This window comes from Manis pentadactyla, chromosome 8, assembly GCF_030020395.1.
Source record: "Manis pentadactyla isolate mManPen7 chromosome 8, mManPen7.hap1, whole genome shotgun sequence".
Classification (NCBI taxonomy): Eukaryota; Metazoa; Chordata; class Mammalia; order Pholidota; family Manidae; genus Manis; species Manis pentadactyla.
In genome coordinates, this window is record NC_080026.1 from 106,781,906 (window position 1) to 106,802,389 (window position 20,484).

General features: G+C 36.1%; 1 protein-coding gene and 1 long non-coding RNA gene across 2 annotated transcripts in view; one reads left to right on the top strand and one right to left on the bottom strand.

Annotated features, from left to right (window-relative positions):
- Positions 1 to 1,551: 1,551 nt before the first annotated feature.
- LOC118912915 (uncharacterized) overlaps positions 1,552 to 20,484 on the bottom strand; it is a 115,832-nt gene continuing 96,899 nt past the window's right edge. The window contains exons 8-11 of the mRNA XM_036886514.2: positions 16,553 to 16,654; positions 4,444 to 5,436; positions 3,553 to 3,591; positions 1,552 to 2,164 (exon numbers count right to left, since the gene is read on the bottom strand). Of these exons, the coding sequence (XP_036742409.2) occupies positions 1,972 to 2,164; positions 3,553 to 3,591; positions 4,444 to 5,436; positions 16,553 to 16,654 (1,327 nt within the window). The 3' untranslated portion in view covers positions 1,552 to 1,971. The remainder of the gene's footprint in view (positions 2,165 to 3,552; positions 3,592 to 4,443; positions 5,437 to 16,552; positions 16,655 to 20,484) is intronic.
- LOC130684618 (uncharacterized) lies at positions 9,686 to 20,177 on the top strand. The gene is made up of 3 exons (XR_008998968.1): positions 9,686 to 14,718; positions 14,757 to 14,994; positions 19,865 to 20,177. It is a non-coding gene; the product is annotated as an uncharacterized LOC130684618 (long non-coding RNA).

Consider the following 20,484-nt stretch of genomic DNA (forward strand, 5'->3'; position numbering starts at 1 on the left):
TGCCTTTGTATCATTTTTCATTTTGGTTCCCCTTTCTGATCTTGTTGTCACCCCAATAAAGACTTGATAACAGAAATACTGGTCTTGTCTTAAATCCCTTACTTCTATATTAATCTATATAAAAAGCAGATTTAATCACACTGCTCCCCACTTAAAATTCTTGGTGGCTTTCCATTGCCTATATAATACGCTCAAACCCTCCAACAGACATTCAAGCCTTTTGATCCATGACTACGAGCTCTCTACAGGTTCACATCCCATTCCACCCCTCTGATGTTCCGTACACTTAAGTAAGGGTAGACTGATTCTTCACCCAACATCATTCAGGTTATTTGCTCAACTTGGAATACCTTTGCCTCCCCTCCATCTACCTTCAAAGCTTACTTCAAATGCCTCTTCTTCATTGAAGCCTTCTCCAAATTTCCAAGTCCGAATAAACCTCTTCCCTGTGTTACCACAGCCCCTTTGCAGGGGCATCCATTAGAGCACTTAAACCATTCTATTTAGTGTCTGGGTTAAGCTCTTTCAGGCAACATACATGACCTATTTCTTTTTGCAAAGTTGGGCTCAGGGGTATTTTAGCAGGAACTAAGGTAGCAGTCCTAGTTAATCTCCCCATCCGCTGCCAAGCAGGTTGGTCCATACCACTACTTCTGCTTGTTATCTTTTGATATGACATTCTTCTTCCTCCAGCTTTTAAAGACCAGCTTGACTCTTGATTCTCTAGTGACATCTTGATTCCCCACACTGAACTTTTCCTTCTTGGATCATGTATTTAGTTTCTTTATAGCTCACCAAACAGCACTTGCTTATCAAAGTTTAATATGTAATTAACTCACCCAGGGATCCTGTTGAAATAAAAAGTATTTAATTTTAATTAATAAAAATAAGCCAGTAGGTCTGGGGTGAAGCTGAGGTTCTGCATTTCTAACAAACTGCCAAGTAATGCCAGTACTGCTATCCAGAGACCACACTTTGGGTGTTTAAGATCTAGACTACTTTACCATTCATGGAGTTCCTTCTACTGGCTCTCAGGTAGGTGGTCATCTAGTACCCGACTGCTGTACTTCACCTGGCAGCCCATTCCACAATAGGTCAGCTCAAGCTTAATCTTTCTTTTATACAACAATCCTTAAGTGTTTGTCAGTTTTGTGCCACAGAAGATTTCAGTCTCCCCTGCCCTCTGCTTTTGGGGAGCCACTGTCTTACACTCAGTGAAGATCTAGGGTGCTTCAGAGAGATTTTTTTCCCAGCTCTTCTGCCCTGCCCCTAGCCTTCTTGATAGAAGCCAGTGGGAGAGAGCTGGTAGGTGATCCATAATTCAAGCCACTTGCAACCCTTAAAAATTCTTTAAGGTTCAGCTGGTTTCTTATTTCTGTATGATGGATTTTTCCTCGTCCTGTCACTCTACCAGGGACAGAAAACCTAGTGACTTTCAGGAATTTAGTTCTGATAGGTTTTAAAATATTATGATTTTATAGTTTAACCAGCTAGTTGGAAACAATAATCTCTTGCTATATGCACACAATAATTATTTATAAGATGAATAAATGAATCATAACGAAATTATTTATTTTTTACAATGTTTGTAACCAGAAGTGCAATCATTAGCATATGTAACTAAAAATAGAGCCTCAAAAAGTCAAATAGATTTACAGTTTTGAAAGAGCAACAATTATATGTATTCTACATTGTTGGTTATAAATATTTACATTTGTAAATACTCTTACAAAAATTGAAAGCAGTAGATGGCTAATTTTGTAATAATACAAGTTGTCTTTCAACATATTTTACTTTCTAATATGAAATGATTTTTGGCCCAGTAACAATGAAAAAGGGACAAATATAAGTAAATGGTGGGCAGTTTTTAGAGTGAACTATTCAGCCTTTTTTTTTTCCCGAGAGTAAATCATAATGCTCTTTTCCTTCAGCTCTGCAATCTATAGGCATTCCATAATTATTATCAGTAGCTTAAAAATATGACCTTTTGTGCTGTTCCATATCTTGTGTATTTCTACTTTTGCAATGATCAACTGAATAATCTTCCTGGAATACACATGAAGATGGAAGTCCTCGTGAAGGATATGTTGTGAATCTGCCATGTCTCCTGCAATTGAATCCATTTGAAGGATATATTCTTCGACTATCTTCTGGATGAATAAATCTAACAATACAATAGAAACAAATTGTTTTAAATTCTTTATTATTAGAATTTTAAAACATAAAAGTAGAATAATATAATACACATCCATGAACCCATTATATAACTTCATCAATTATCATCATTTTGCCAATCTTATGAAACCAAGTGTTAAGTATAATCACCAATGGAATAGGATTTAAACTTTATGCAGGACATTGTGCTAAAAGAAGTAAATGTACTCTTTGACCAACAGTCAAACAGTGAAGATGGGCAGAGTCATTGCATGATGCAACATGGTAAAAGTAAACAGAAAGTTAAAGTCCTTAATTGTATAGAAGGATGCACCTTGAATGAAAGGAGATAGGACACATTTTATAGGCCCCTCTTCATTCTGTAGGGACAATTAGGACCAGAGCAGCTGTATTTGCCTATTCCTTTTAGATTATGAGGTTAAGGAGAGCAGCAGAATCATTCTGGTGTAGCAGTAAATCAATGGGTTATTGACAAAATCTTTCAGAATATTTCTTTGACACTGAGAAGCTGAAGAGGCTAATGAATCACTGATTTTAAATTGATTTTTGCTTTTCATATGTTTAAACCTAAACCCTCTCTTTTAATAAACCTCTACTGAAGCATATGTTTATGCAGTAATTCTAGCAGGTTTTTGATGTAAATATTCAATAGCATCTATAGTAAAGAACTCTATATTTTTTTCCTGCTATATTTCAAATTGCTAACATTGCTATGTTACTTAGGACTGTCAGTAGTGGGTAAGTTACAAGGAAGAATACAAAATTTAATATAAATCAGTATGGAATAATATCCTTTTATACTGAAACACTCTCTTTCACATAAGATGAACTTGCAATCCTGATCCCACATTTGGGACTTAGTGACAAGATGGGAAAAAAGGATGCCAAAAAAAGGCCTGTAATTTTACATGCCTTTTTGAATATTGAACTAACCCAGACCTTCATCAGTAATAGAGAGATTGTCCTAAGGAAAGTGAGAGATTTTTATTGACCAATCTTGTCTTTTATCTTGTTCAATGGAAGATAGTGGGGTTGGGGTTAGGATGTAGGATGGGGTTAGGATGTAAAATCATGAAACACAGCTAAGTTATCATAAGGGAAATAAAACTTAAATTTCTGGCTTAACTGGTACCTACTGTTAGCCACTGAAAATCCAGGTGCTGGTGAACTGATTAATTGGTTTTGCAATCCCAAACCATAAGGGAGAAGTGATAATCATTCCAGGAAGTCATGGCTAGGACCTGCAGAGGTTGTATATAAACCCTGATACATATGAATTCATGAAACACTTTGTTTTCTAACATGTTTACAATGTCAATGGTAGCAATTAAGGGATAGGCTTGAAAAAGACTCTTTCACAGCTAAATCACTATTTACCTCTGACTTCTGGTCCTGCAATCATTATGGCCAAGGTTCCTGTGAAGTGAAGGAAGTGTGGAAGGAGAGATGAGATGCTGGTTAAAAAGTTATGAGAGAAAAAATAATAGTTCCTAAAGAAAACTCATACTAGGTTCAAGAAAGAGTTCATATCTACCCAAGTATATGCAGAATTATGTTGTACACTAAAGAAAACATTCTAAATTGGAAGGAAAAGCACATAACTTGCTCTATATATAACTCTTCACCTCCCTTCTCAAGCCTTCTCTCTCTTCTACGGTCCTATTTTCTATTCCAGCATATCACTTTCTTTTTCTGACTTCCCTTTTTATTTCTACCCCTTTTATATCTTTTCTTTCTTATCTTGTTTCTCCTTAGGACATCATACTTCACCCTTCTCCTTCCTGCCTTGCACTTCAGTTTCACTGGGGTCAGTGTTCTCTCCTAATGCTCCCATCTAATGGCACAGGTAAAAATTACTAAACAGCAGAAAAAGAACTGCTGGGTTGTGTATATCAAAAAATAATTTGTAGCACATTTAAGAGGAATATTTCTTAAAATCCTGGTCTAAAAGTCATGGTATTTCTGTGAAAAATCTGTTTCTGGTATTTTTTACTTTCAGCTTATGGTCAAAAATTAAACCACTTAAATCTAATTTTTTTATGTTTATTTCAATCCTGGGAAATAACTTTAAGGGAAATTTCTAACTCATAGCATGAGAAAAAAACTTTAATTGTAAATCAAACTACACAAGAACAAATCTAAACTTTAGTTTGGGGGGATAATTTATATTACTTTTGAGTGTTTACACAAATACCCTAATTTGAAAGAAGCTAGAGTGTTTTGTTGGAATCAAATACCTTCCTCACTGTACAAAGCAAAATGACTCACTTATCTAAATACCAATCAGGATTTATGTTATTAGGAAGTTGGTGGTCCTGAAAAGATCTTAGTCTTTGTAAGGATGTTTCCTGTTCGAAGTCCAAGTCTTCCAATAGAATCTGCTCTTGTGGATCACTAGGTAGGTGGTCAAAGTAAGACACGTGCTTTTGTCCAGTTCCATTGTTGAGATAAAAATTTCTTAATTGCATTTGTTTTTGAAACTTTGGAAAGTGTGGTAGTCTTTCTCCATAACCTTTGTTAACACATTTTTTCAATGGCATTTTCTCTGAAAAATCACTGTTGGAATACTCATGGAAATGTCCCAGGGTGTGCTCTGAAACTTCATCAGTATATTCTAAATCTTCCAAATTCATTTCATCACGAGAATAGTGCTGGTGGAAAGGTTTTTGCCTTTCAAAGCCACGTCTATTGAGGTAATTAAGACCTTGTACAGGTAACTGGTTCTGAAAATCACCATGAGGTGGGTACTCATGGTAGTTATGGTGCAGTCGTCGCTTTAGTCCCTGACTTATGTTAATAAAACCTAAGTCTTTGGTTGGAAATTGTTCCCACAAATTACTACAGCCTTGATGGTTCTGAACAGAACGTCTCCTTTGTCCACAAACTTTTCTAACAAAATCAAGATCATCTCCAGCATCTGGTTCACAGAAGTCACTGTGAGGCTTGTGATCATGAAATGGTTCTCGTCTTCTCCCAGGTTGATGAGAGAAGGTTCTCTCAATCCTGTTATTGAAATCTATTTCCTCTTGGGAGACATCATAACACCAGTGATCAGCAATAAATGAACATTTTGGTCCTGGACCTTTGTTACCAAAATGCCAATTTCTCAGGTGTCTTTCTTCTGGCATGCTAAGATTACACTGGTGTTTAAAAAAATCCCCACGCCTATGGGAAGGTCTACCGTTGACATAAACATAATCCATTATCTGTATATCATCTCGAGGGTGTAGATCATTAAGAAGCCTTGACCTTTTCCCAGACCTGTGGGGGGGAAAATACACTGTAAATCCTTAGTAATTTAACAGTAAATAAAGGATAAACGCTCTGCTATTACTAAAATCTCCCTTTATTCAATTCCAGAGGACATAAATTTGTTGTGATATCAAAAACATGGCAGCATCAGAGCTGAGACAGAAACCTCCTCCAAAAACTACATATAATATGAAAATGTAGCAAATACAACTAATCCTGAAAGAGTAACAGGAAAGAAGGCAGCAGCAGACAGCCTACACTTGGGAACACAGCAGACCTAACAGAAAAGGGTAAAGTACCAAAGACGTGATCCAGCAGGACCCAAGACCTTCCCCCACCCAAGATCACTGGAGGGAAGAAGAGAAACAGAGCAGGGAGGGGGTGGAGGCCTAGGGCCACTGAACACCCAGCCCTGGAGATCTGCTCTGGAAACAGGAACCTACATTCCATGGTGCTCTGGACATATATAAAGCTAAGACAGGGAGAATACTAGGAGAGACCGAGATTCCAGCCGCTTGTACATAACAGGTACCCACAACCGGCTGCCTCCACCATTGCACCAGGCCACCCAGAGGGCCATCCTGCCTATGGCAGCTACAAGTACATAGCACAGAGGCTCCTCCCTGTGCGCTTGGCCCACTGGCCCTGGCAGTAGAGGCAGGCACAGTAGCTGGGGAGCAGGAAAGAGCTCTTTTCTCCCAAAAGGCACCAGTGCCGCTTGCCTGCGACCCCCACTACCGCTCCAGGGACTGAGCTGCTCCAGAGACTAGAGCTTCTGGGCACTAGAGGGTGCCACCTACAAATAGGAAATGTCAAAGGAACTTAGTTCAAACAAAAATCTCTCAAAACACCAGAGAGAGGGCCAAGTGAAACTAACCTCACCAATATTCCTGAAAGAGATTTCAAAATAAAAATCATAAACATACTCATGGAGATATGGAAAATATTCAAGAACTCAGGGAGGAATTCAAGAATGAGATACAAACTTAGAAAAATACAGTATCTGAAATGAAACATACAATGTAAGGATTTAAAAGCAGATTAGATGAAGTAGAGGAGAAAGTAAATGAAATAGAAATTAAAGAACAGGAATACAAAGAAGCTGAGGCACAGAGAGAAAAAAGGATTGGTAGGAATGAAAGAATATTAAGAGAGCTGTGTGACTAATCCAAATGGAACAATATTTGCATTATAGGGGTACCAGAAGAAGAAGAGAGAGAGAGAAAAAGGGACAGAAAGTGTCTTTTGAGGAGGTAACTGCTGAAAACTTCCCCAATGTGGGGAAGGAGACAGCATCTTAGGCCATGGAGGTGAACAGATCTCCAACAAAAGAGACTCAAAGATGACAACAGCAAGACATATAATAATTAAAATGGCAAAGATCAAGGATAAGGTCAGAGTATTGAAAGCAGCCAGAGAGGGAAAAAAGATCACATACAAAGGAAAACCCATCAGGTTATCATCAGATTTTTCAACAGAAACTTTACAGGCCAGAAGGGAGTGACATGATATATTTAATGCAATGAAACAGAAGGGCCTAGAACCAAGAACATTCTACCTGGCAACATTATCATTTAAATTTGAAGGAGGAATTAAAGAATTTCCAGAGAAGCAAAAGTTGAGAGAATTTACCTCTGACAAACCATCTCAACTATGTATTTTGGAGGGACTGCTACAGATGGAAGTGCTCCTAAAGCTAAATAGCTGGCACCAGAGAAACTAAAACCACAGTAAAGAAAGTAGACCAATTAATTACTAAGCAAATACAAAATTAAATCAACTACCCCCAAAGTCAGTCAAAGGACAAAGAGTACAGAATATGAGACATAATATATAAAGAATGGACGAGGAAGAAAAAAGAGAAAAAAAAATATTTAGATTGTAACAGTGTATTAAGTGAGTGAGTTAGACTGTTGGATAGTCAAGAAGTTACCCTTGAACCTTTAGTTACCACGAATCTAAAGCCTGCAATGGCAATAAGTACACATCTATCAATAATGACCCTAAATGTAAATGGTCTGAATGAACCAATCAAAAGACACAGAGTCACTGAATGGATAAAAAAAACAAGACCCATCTATATGCTGTCTACAGGAGACTCACTTTAAACCCAAAGACATACACAGACTGAAACTGAAGGGATGGAAAAAGATATTTCAGGCAACTAATAGGCAGAAAAAAGCAGGTGTTGCAGTACTTGTATCAGACAAAATAGACTTCAAAACAAAGAAAGTCACAAGACACAAAGGACATTACATAATGATAAGGGGTCAGTCCAACAAGAGGATATAACCATTATAAATATCTATGCACCCAACACAGGAGCACCTACATACATGAAACAAATACTAACAGAATTAAAGGGGGAAATAGAATAAAATGCATTCATTTTAGGAGACTTCAAAATACTACTGATGTGAAGGACACATCAAACAGATGGAAAAATAAGTAAGGAGACAGAAGCACTCAAGAACACATTAGAACAGATGGACCTAATGGACATCTACAGAACACTCCACCCCAAAGCAACAGGATACACATTCTTCTCAAGTGCACATGGAACATTTTCAAGAATAGATCATATACTAGGCCAGAAAGAGAGCCTCAGTAAATTCAGAAGGACTGAAATTATACCAACCACCTTCTCAGACCACAAAGGTATGAAACTAAAGATAAATTATGCAAAGAAAACATAAAAGCCCACAAAAACGTGGAGGCTTAACAACATGCTCCAAAATAATCAATGGATCAATGACCAAATTAAAACAGAGATCAAGCAATATATGGAGACAAATGACAACAATAACTCAACTCCATAAAATCTGTGTGACACAGCGAAGGCCAGCCTAAGAAGAAAGTATATTGTAATACAGGCCTACCTCAGGAAAGAACAATCCCATATGAACAGTATAAACTTACAACTAATGAAACTAGAAAAAGAAGAACAAATGAGGCCCAAAGTCATTAGAAGGAGGGACATAATAAAGATTAGAGCAGAAATAAATAGAATCGAGAAAAATAAAACAGGAGAAAGAATCAATGAAAGCAGGAGCTGGTTCTTTGAGAAAATTAACAAAATAGAGAAACCCCTAGCCAGACTTATCAAGAAAAAAAGAGAGTCTACACACATAAACAGAATAAAAAATGAGAGAGGAAAAATCACCACAGACACTACAGAAATAAAAAAGAATTATTAGAGAATACTATGAAAAATTATATGCTAACAAATTGGGTAACCTAGAAGAAATGGACAACTTTCTAGAAAAATACCACCTTCCAAGACTAATTCAGGAAGAAACAGAAAATCTGAACAGTCCAATTACCAGCAATGAAACTGAATTGGTAATCAAAAAACGACCTAAGAATAAAACCCCTGGACCAGATGGTTTCACTGCTGAATTTAATCAAACATTTAGTGAAGACCTAATACCCATTCTTAAAATTTTCCCAAAAAGTAGAAGACAACGGAATACTCCCAAAGTCACTCTACGAGGCCAGCATCACTCTAATACCAAAACCAGGCAGACACCACAAAAAAAGAAAATTACAGACCAATATCCCTGATGAACATACATACAAAAATACTTAACAAAATATTAGCAAACCGAATTTAAAAATACATAAAAAAGATCATCCATCATTATCAAGTAGGATTTATTCCAGGGATGCAAGGATGGTAAAACATTAGAAAATTCATCAACATCATCCACCACATCAACAAAAAGAAGGAGAAAAACCACATGATCATTTACATAGACACTGAAAAAGCTCTCAACAAAATTCAACTTCCATTCATGTTAAAAATTCTCAATAAAATGTATATAGAGGGCAAGTATCTCAACATAATTAAGGTCATATATCACAAACCAACAGCCAACATTATACTTAACAGCAAGAAACTGAAAGGTTTTCTTTTAGGATCAGGAACAAGACAAGGATACCCACTCTGCCCACTTCTTTTCAACATAGTTCTGGAGGTCCTAGCCACAGCAATCAAACAACACAAAGAAATAAAAGGCATCCAGATTGGCAAGGAAGAAGTTAAACTCTCACTGTTTGCAGATGACATGATATTGTACATAAAAAACCCTAAAGAATCCACTCCAAAACTGCTAGATCTAATATCTGAATTCAGCAAAGCTGCATGATACAAAATTAATACACAGAAATCTGTTGTTTTCCTATACACTAATGATGAACTAGCAGCAAAGAGAAATCAGGAAAACAATTCCATTCACAATTACATCAAAAAGAACACCTAGGAATAAGCCTTACCAAGGAACTGAAAGAACTATACTGTGAAAACCACAAAACACTCATAAGAGAAATTAAGGAAGATACCAATAAATGGAAACACATTCCATGCTCATGGATAGGAACAATTTATATTGTCAAAACAGCCATCTTGCATAAAGCAATCTACAGGTTCAATGCAATCCCTATCAAAATACCAACAGTATTCTTCAACGAACTAAGCAAATAGTTCTAAAATTCATTTGGAACAACAAAAGACCCCAACTAGCCAAAGCAATCTTGAGATGGAAGAATAAAGTTGGGGGGAATATGCTCCCCAACTTCAAGCTCTACTACAAAGCCACAGTAATCAAGACAATTTGGTACTGGCACAAGAAGAGACCCACAGACCAATGGAACAAACAGTCTAGAGAGCCCAGATATATACCCACACATCTATGGTCAATTAATACATGATAAAGGAGCCATGGATATACAATGGGGAAATGACAGTTTCTTCAACAACTGGTGTTGGCAAAACTGGACAGCTACATGTAAGAGAATGAAACTGGATTATTGGCTATCCCCTTACACAAAAGTAAACTCAAAATGGATGAAAGACCTAAATGTAAGTCATGAAACAATAAAACTCCTATAAGAAAACATAGGCAAAAATCTCCTGAACATAAACATGTGCAACTTTTTCCTGAACACATCTCCTTGGGCAAGGGAAACAAACAAAAAAAATGAACAAATGGGACTACATCATGCTAAAAAGCTTCTGTACAGCAAAGGACACCATCAGTAGAACAAAAAGGCATTGTACAGTATGGGAGAATATATTTGTAAATGACATATCCAACAAGGGGTTAATATCCAAAATATATAAAGAACTCACACGCCTCAACACCCAAAAAGCAAATAACCCTATTAAAAAATGGGTGGAGGATATGAACAGACACTTCTCCAAAGAAGAAATTCAGATGGCCAACAGGCACATGAAATGATGGTCCACATTGCTAATTATTAGGGAAATACAAATTAAAACCACAATGAGATATCACCTCACACCAGTTGGGATGGCCAACATAGAAAAGACTAGGAACAACAAATGCTAGTGAGGATGTGGAGAAAGGGGAACCCTCCTACACTGCTGGTGGCAATGAAAGTTAGTTCAACCATTGTGGAAAGCAATATGGAGGTTCCTCAAAAAACCAGAAATAGAAATACTATTTGACCAAGGAATTCCACTCCTAGGAATTTACTCTAAGAATGTAGGACCCCAGTTTCAAAAAGACATATGCACCTCTATTTATATCGCAACATTATTTATAATAGCCAAGAAATGGAAGCAACCTAAGTGTCCATCAGTAGATTAGTGGATAAAGAAGATGTGGTACATATACACAATGGAATATTATTCAGCCATAAGAAGAAAACAAATCCTACCATTTGCAACAGCATCAATGGAGCTAGAGGGTATTATACTCAATGAAATAAGCCAGGTGGAGAAAGACAAGTACCAAATGACTTCACTCATCTGTGGAGCATAAGAACAAAGCAAACACTGAAGGAACAAAACAGAAGTAGACTCACAGAAACCAAGAATGGACTAACAGTTACCAAAGGGAAAGGGACTGGGGAGTGTGGGTGGGAAGGGATGGAGAAGGAGAATAAGGGGCATTACGATTAGCACACATAATGTAGGGGGAGTAGCACGGTGTAGGCAGTATAGAACAGAGAAGACAAGTAGTAACTCTATAGCATCTTACTATGCTGATGGACAATAATGGGGTATGTGGTGGGGACTTGATAATGGGGGGAATCTAGTAACCAAAATGTTGCTCATGTGAATTTATATTAATGATACCAAAATATAAAAAAGTTAAAAAAAATACATAAAAAAGGTCATCCATCATGATCAAGTGGGATTTATTCCAGGGATACAAGGGTGGTACAATATTTGAAATTCCACCAACATCAACGAAAAGAAGGACAAATACTGTATGATCATCTCCATAGATGCTGAAAAAGCATTTAACAAACTTCAACATCCATTCATGATGAAAACTCTCAACATAAAGATGATGATAAAAATGCGTAAAGAGGGCAAGTATCTCAACATAATTAAGGCCATATATGACAAACTCATAGCAACATCATACTTAACAGTGAGAAGATGAAAGCTGTTCCTTTAAGAAAGGGAAGAAAACAAGGATGCCCACCTCCCTACTTTTATTCAACATAGTTCTGGAGGTCCTAGCCACAGCAATCAGACAACATAAAGAAATGAAAGGCATCCAGATTGGTAAGGAAGAAGTTAAACTGCCACTGTGTACAGATGACATGATATTGTACATAAAACACCCTAAAGAATCCACCCCAAATCTACTAGAAATAGCTGAATTCAGCAAAGTTGCAGATACATAATCAATACACAGAAATCTGTTGCATTCCTATATACCAATGATGAACTAGCAGAAAGAGAAATCAGGAAAACTATTCCATTCACAGCTGCATCAAAAAGAATAAAATAACTAGGAATAAACCCAACTGAGGATGTGAAAGACCTATATCCTGAAAACTACAAGACACACATGAGAGAAATTAAAGAGGACAGTAATAAATGGAAATTCATCCCATGCTCTTGGGTCGGAAGAATTAATATTGTCAAAATGGATATCCTGTCTAAAGCTATCTACAGATTCAATGCAATCCTTATCAAAATACCAATGGCATTCTTCAACAAACTAGAGAAAATAGTTCTAAAATTCATATGGAACCACAAACGGCCCTGAATAACCAAAGCAATCCTAAGAAAGAAGAAAAAAGCTGGGGGGATTATGCTCCCCAACTTCAAGCTCTACTAAAAAAGCCACAGTAATCAAGACAATTTAGTACTGGCACAAGAACAGACCCATAGACCAATGGAACAGAATAGAGAGCCCATATATAAACCCATGCATATATGGTCAATTAATATACAATAGGAGCCATGGATATACAATGGGGAAATGACAGTCTCTTCAACAACTAGTGTTGGCAAAACTGGACAGCTACATGCAAGAGAATGAAACTGGATTATTGCCAAACCCCACACACAAAAGTAAACTCAAAATGGATGAAAGACCTGAATGTAAGTCATGAAGCCATAAAACTCTTAGAAGAAAACATAGGCAAAAATATCCTGAATATAAACATGAGCAACTTTTCCCTGAACATATCTCCTTGGGCAAGGGAAACAAAAGCAAAAATGAATGACATCAAACTAAAAAGCTTCTGTACAGCAAAGGACACCATCAGTAGAACAAACAGGCATCTTACAGTATGGGAGTATATATTCACAAATGACATATCCAAGAAGGGGTTAGCATCCAAAATATACAAAGAACTCACCGCCTCAAAACTCAAAAAGCAAATAATATGACTAAAAAATGGGTGGAGGATGTGAACAAACACTTCTCCAAAAAATAAATTCAGTTGGCCAACAGGCACATGAAAAGATGCTCTACATTGCTGATTATCAGGGAAATGCTAATTAAAACCACAATGAGAAGTCACACATCGAAAAGACAAGAAACAACAAATGCTGGCAAGGATGGAGAGAAAGGAGAACCCTTGTACACTGCTGGTGGGAATGTAAATTAGTTCAACCATTGTGGAAAGCTATGGAGGTCCCTCAAAAAACAAAAAATGGAAATTACATTGACACAGGAATTCCACTCCTAGGAATTTACCCAAAGGAAACAAGATCTCTGATTCAAAAAGAGATAGCATCCCTATGTTTATCACAGCACCATTTACAATAGCCAAGATATGGAAGCAACCTAAGTGTCCATCAGTAGATGAATGGATAAAGAAGATGCGGTACATATCCTAAAGAAAAGTACCAAATGATTTCCCTCATTTGTGGAGTATAACAACAAAGCAAAACTGAAGGAACAAAACAACAGCAGACTCACAGACTCCAAGAAGGGACTAGCGGTTACCAAAGGGGAGGTGTGGGGGTATGTGGTAAGGGAGGGAGGTGGGGATTGATGGGTATTATGATTAGGTACACATGGAGTGTGTGTGGGGTCACAGAGAAGACAGTGTAGCACAGAGAAGACAAGTAGTGACTCTGTGGTATCTTACTACGCTGATGGACAGTGACTTCAATGGGGTATGGTGGGGACTTGATAATGTGGGTGAATGTAGTAACCACAGTTTTTATGTGAAATCTTCATAAGACTGTATGTCAGTGATACCTTAATAAAAAAAATTTTGTTGTGGTATCCCCTAAACTGGGTTGTGTTTCATTTCCATTTTTCTCCTTTTTATCTGCTTATGAACCTAAAACTCTCTCCTGGAACTATCAACTTACCAATTTCTAAACAAAGTGTGTTGGTATTATATAGAATTATTTTTTTCACTAAAATATGGTAACAAACCCATTTCACAGCATCTTTTCATTTAAAGGAATGTGTCAAAACCAGATTACTTTTGCCACAATTTATATGATAGGTTAAAGAAGTAATCCTACAAATATGCTAATCACATGCTGGATTATTGTACTGACTTCATGTCAGAAAAAAAGATTAAAAAAGTGCTGATTTTCATATAATTACTCTTACTAGAGAGTATTAATAGAGCTTATGATATAAAATAACATTACACATTTGGACTGTTTCCAGTTTTTGAGTATTTTTATAAAAGAAGCTGCTATGAGCATTCATGTCAGGAATTTGTGTGAACACACGTTTTCATTTCTCTGGGATAAAATCAAGAACGCAATTGCTGGGTCATATGCTAAATCATTTTTAGCTTTATAAGGAACTGCCAACCTATTTTTTTTTCTATTTGTCTGAGAAAGTCTTTATTTCTCCTTCACTTTTTTTTTTGAGAGGGCATCTCTCATATTTATTGATCAAATGGTTGTTAACAACAATAAAATTCTGTATAGGGGACTCAATGCACAATCATTAATCAACCCCAAGCCTAATTCTCAACAGTCTCCAATCTTCTGAAGCATAACGAACAAGTTCTTACATGGTGAACAAGTTCTTACATGGTGAACAAGTTCTTATATGGTGAATAAGTTCTTACATGGTGAACAGTGCAAGGGCAGTCACATCACAGAAACTTTCGGTTTTGATCACGCATCATGAACTATAAACAATCAAGTCAGATATGATTATTCATTTGATTTTTATACTTGATTTATATGTGAATCCCACATTTCTCCCTTATTTATTAATTTTTTTAAAAAAATAAAATGCTGCAGTGGTAGGTAGATGCAAGATAAAGGTAGAAAACATAATTTAGTGCTGTAAGAGGGCAAATGTAGATGATCAGGTCTGTGCCTATAGACTAAGTATTAATCCAAGCTAGACAAGGACTGCCAACCTATTTTATAACACAAAAAACACAACAACTTGAAGCAGAATTAAAAAGAGGAATAGATGACATTTGAATAAAAAAAGGTAACTATTAAAAACCCAGGATACTATAATTAACCATAAAGTTAGAACTTTACTTCCCAGCAACAAGAACAAAAAGAAAAATTTCATAGAAGCAACAAATAAAACCCAATGCAAACAAAAATAAACAACCCCAAATATTGTCTAGAAAAAAAAAAACAACCCAAAAACAGTTTCTGGCACCAACTCCTAAGAGATTTTCACAAAGATTTCATTCATCAAAGATAAACAAATGCTTCCTTAGAAGTGGAATGTAGAGATTATATAAGGGAAAGAGACTGTGTCAAGGCAGATATGAAATGCCATGGTAAGCTGAAGAGTTCTGTACATCCCCTCAAATATTTCATGCATACCCTGTTATGCTAGCTAATGCTTAACATAGTGCATGGCACTGTTTAAATATTTCTTTTCCTAGGGAAGAGAAATATCAGAACAGTTCAGGGGGCAAAATGCTTCATGTTTTGAGGTGATAATTGAGACTAGAAGAAACAGTGATAGAACAGTCCATTAAATCAGTTCACAGTTGCTAATTTCAGTTTACTGGAAGTAACTCAGTTATATTTCAGTTACAAGTATCAAATATTTCTCATAATTTAAAATAGTACTGTGTATTCTGAAATTAGTTTATGTAGAAAATGCAAAAACTTTTTTTTAGTTAAGAGAGAAAAAAGGTTTCAAGGTAATTTTTAAATTGTCTCTATCAGTTTATAAAGACATATATATATATATATATATATATATATATATATATATATATATACATGTATGTAAGTCACAGAAGAAATAAGTACAACTTGATAGCCTCAATTCAGTTTCTGATAGATTAGTAGATGTTCATGTTGATGTGCTCATAGAGATTACTTAGTTCAATACTTACCAAATAATTTAGGGAACATTAATATCCCATATTATATTAATGCTTATTCTACAAGGGGGGGAAAGAGTTCTGTGCTCAAGTTGGCGGAAATGCTGGGTTAAATAAAATTTAATGAATTTCTTTCTTTTTTTAAATTAATTAATTAATTAATTATTTTGAATTTCTTTACTTCAGAAATTCCAAGGTCTTTCTAAGCTAATGTTCATGGTGATAGACCCTTTGCATCTCCAAAAGATATTTGGCTTTAAAAAACACTGGTTTTGTTCCTGTAAAACTAATAATAGCTCATGAAATATTAATTTCATATGTCCTTAGACTAGAGCTTAAGAAAAGCTAACTGGTCTAACTGTTTCATGTCACAAATTTTAAACGATAGTGGTCTGGTCTGAAAAGATTATGGCACTTGGCTTAGATTACATAAAATTTATTAGTGGCAGAGCTAAGATTTAAATGCAAATTTCCTGATTCCCAGTCCCACGATTTTTTCCCTCAACCCATTATCCAAGTATATGCTTCTCAACTTAGACAAAATATTCATCTAAAATTATTACTTTACCCATAAAAGTCTTCATTTGGGGGGCAATCCCTAGTTTCTTCCACAGAATTAGATGGGGGGTTTGTATCTTCATTAGAATCCCAGACATCCATTCCAAGGTTACTAGAGGGAAAAAATCGATAAGAAAAAATTTTAAATTCAATCAGAAACAGAGTCATGGGCTTTTAGAAACATAAGTTAAGCACTCATTAAGGAAAAAAAAAGCAAACCTGTATACCATTTGCATCTTGGAAAAATCTACAGATATTTTGCCATTTTGTATTAGCAAAAAGAATAAAGCTTAAGAACAATAAGATAAAGTTTATCAGAAAAGCAAAATTTTAGAAAGGATTTATAACCCTTAGGATATAAACACTATCTTGTGGCCAAGAGGTCATAAAAATCAAGGTCTTAAGGCATAAGCACTATGAAGAAAGGTAATAGAGATGAAGGGGGGAATGGGAATAAGGTTGGGATAAAAGTAGTGACAGACTTCAGTACATCAGACTTTCCTAACTCCACTCTTCATATACCTTCTCTGAGTACCCACACTTTCACTATCTGAAATTACCTTACTTGAACGCCTTTTTCTGGTACTATCCATCCATTCACTAATTCATCCATTTAGCAAATGTTTGTTAGGTGCCCCAAATGTGCCAGGCACTGTTTAAACACTTAGAGATACAGTAATGACCAAACCAGGCAAAGTCTCAAAGGAATGACAGACCATAAACAAGTAAATAACAAATACCATTTCTAATAGTAATAAGTACTTTGTAGGAACTCCAAGATAATAGACAGTGACTTGGGGAAAGGGACAATATTAATAAGATGGACAGGGAAGGCTGATTTTCTGAGATGGTGAAAAATCAGCCATGCAAAGATAGAGCATTCTAGGTAAGCAGGAACAGCAGTGCAAAATCCCTTCACCTAAGGTGTTGCAAGTCCAAATGAAGACAGGTTCATGAGGGAAGGGACCTGGTCTCTTATTTAATTGCTGAATCCTTAGGGCCAAGCAGACTGCCAGGACATACTAGGTACTCCACAAATACTTGTGGAATGGAAAGGAATGGATAGTGTGTCCTGCATTAAAGCACTTCACAGTTGTACTTGCTGTTTTACTTGGCCTGTCTCCTTGAGGGCAAGGGCTCTTCCTGACCTCTATAGCCTGTGTTTAGCACTGTGCCCGGCATATAGGATGCTTAAGAGAATTGCTGAGCAGCATACAAGAGCTGTTGAATGAGTACGGTATCTTTATTAGAGAAGATAAGATTAAAGGTATTCTTTAGGAATGCCCCACTGAATTTATGCTAAAAGACACTGAAGATTTTTGTATTGTTTCAATGTTGTTTCTTTCCAAAAAGTAAAAAACTGACATCTGAACATGTTATAAAGGTAGTCTTCTCAGGACTAAAGGCCAGAGAAGAAGGCTAGAAGAATTATATCTTAGTGTCTATAAATGGCAATCACTATCTTAGTAGGATATTGAGTTCAAGAATGATTTTGCTAAATTCTAGTACAAGGTTACTAGTGTTGATACCTTTCTGGTACATATGCCATCTATTGGGAAGAATATTTCCTCAGGTAACGGCTATAAACAAGCAAAAGCAAAAGGTTGCAAAGGGAAGAAAAACACAAGTGAGAGCAGATTTAATTGAGCAGCTCTTATAAGAAATAGGAAATGTGTAACCAGTAAGTTTTCCTCCCAGCGTATTTGAATAAATAATGAAAAGGAAAACCCTAGTTCTCAGGCCAAAATCAGTTTTGGGGTTAATTTTATTTAGCCTATTAAACACTGGAAGACCATAAAGCTTTAGTGCATTACAGAACAAAACAGATGTAGTCTCTAAAGACAACCATAAAACAGTCATTCTTTTTATAAGCTATTTTATGAATGTCCCCAAATACCTATACAGTTCAGGTATGAGAAAGACTTGGGTGTCATCTGGTAGAAGTGACAAGAAAATTGAATATAAGAATAAAAGCAGAAAGCCAAAGACAATCTTATAAAACACCTACAGCGAGAAGGAAGAAGAGGAGACTACTCAGGAAACTGAGAGCTATCAGAAAATTAAGAGGCAAACTTGAATCATACATGTTCAAAATAATGAATTTTAAGTATATGTCAAGAGTGGTCAATGATACCAGATGCTCCAAATAAAAGCTGCAGGATTTGCTGAGGTTGTTCTTGATCTCTAAGAAGGCAATTTTAATTAAATGGCAAAAACAAACTGGACATATTAACTAGAGAATGGAAAGGTAAAGAAATGGAGGCAGGGATCACAGAAAAAAAATTTTGTAATGCATCAAGAGAACGGAATGGTAGTTTGTACATGATAGTAGAAACTTCCAGGCATTAAAAAAAAACTGTATATTCAAGGTATAAAATTTGATGATTTGGTATATGTATACATTGTGAAATAACCACTACAATTAAATGAACTAACTTATCTATCACCTCACTTAGTTTTCACGTGTGTGTATGGTGAGAATGTTTAGGATCTACCCTCTTAGCAAATTTTAAGTATACAGTAGAGTATCGCTACCTATAGGCACCATGCTATATCTTAGGTCTTCAGAATTTATTCACCTTACGTAACTGAAATTTTGTATCCTTTGACCAATAACTCTCTATTTCTCTACCCCTTCCACCCAGTACTTGGTAACCATTATTATATTCTCTGCCTCTTTTGAGTTTGCCTATTTTAGATTACAAATATTAAGTGAGATCATACAGCATTTGTCTTTCCATGTCTGGCTTATTTCATTTACTATAATATCCTCTACATCCATCCATCTATGTTGTTGCAAATGGCAGATTTTTTTAAGAAGACTGAATACTATTCTATTGTATGCTTGGTTATACCACATATTTTTATTTCTATTTTTTATTTTATTTATTTATTTTTTTTTTTTGTGAGGGCATCTCTCATATTTACTGATCAAATGGTTGTTAACAACAATAAAATTCTGTATAGGGGAGTCAATGCTCAATGCACAATCATTAATCCACCCCAAGCCTAATTTTCGTCAGTCTCCAATCTTCTGAGGCATAACAAACAAGTTCTTACATGGAGAACAAATTCTTACATAGTGAATAAGTTACATAGTGAACAGTACAAGGGCAGTGATCACAGAAACTTTCGGTTTTGCTCATGCATTATGAACTATAAACAGTTCAAATATGAATACTCATTTGATTTTTATACTTGATTTATATGTGGATACCACATTTCTCTTTTTATTATTATTTTTAATAAAATGCTGAAGTGGTAGGTAGATACAAGATAAAGGTAGAAAACATAGTTTAGTGTTGAAAGGGAGCAAATGTAGATGATCAGGTGTGTGCCTGTAGACTATGTGTTAATCCAAGCTAGACAAGGGCAATAAAACATCCACGGATGCAGAAGATTTCTCTCAGAACAGGGGGGGTGAGGTTCTAAGCCTCACCTCTGTTGAACACCAATTTCTCACCTGATGACCCCCCTGCGACTGTGCCTGTCTTAGGTTGTTCCTCCCTTGAGGAATCTTACCCGTCTCTGGCTAACCAGTCATCTTCCGGGGCCATACAGGGAAATGTAAAGTTGGTAAGTGAGAGAGAAGCCTTATTGTTTGAAATGGTTAGCTTTTTATTTCTTTGCATATTTATGCCCTGTAGCTTCTATGCCCAGCATTTGTCTTGAGGTATCTTTACCACTTGGAAGAATTATGATACTCGGTAAATTTGATATGAGGCACAAATTCTATTGAAGGGTTGTAATTAGGAAGGAAGAAGAAAAGCTATAGAAGTAGCAGGCGGCAGAAAACATGGGAAGATTGATTATTTCTCTGACATATCTTCTTGTAGAGTAACTTCAGCATGTATAGGTTTTAAGCTACTACTTAAATTGCGCACACACATTAACATAATAGGAGTATAGTTACATAACCAAAGCATACCTGTAATTACCAGC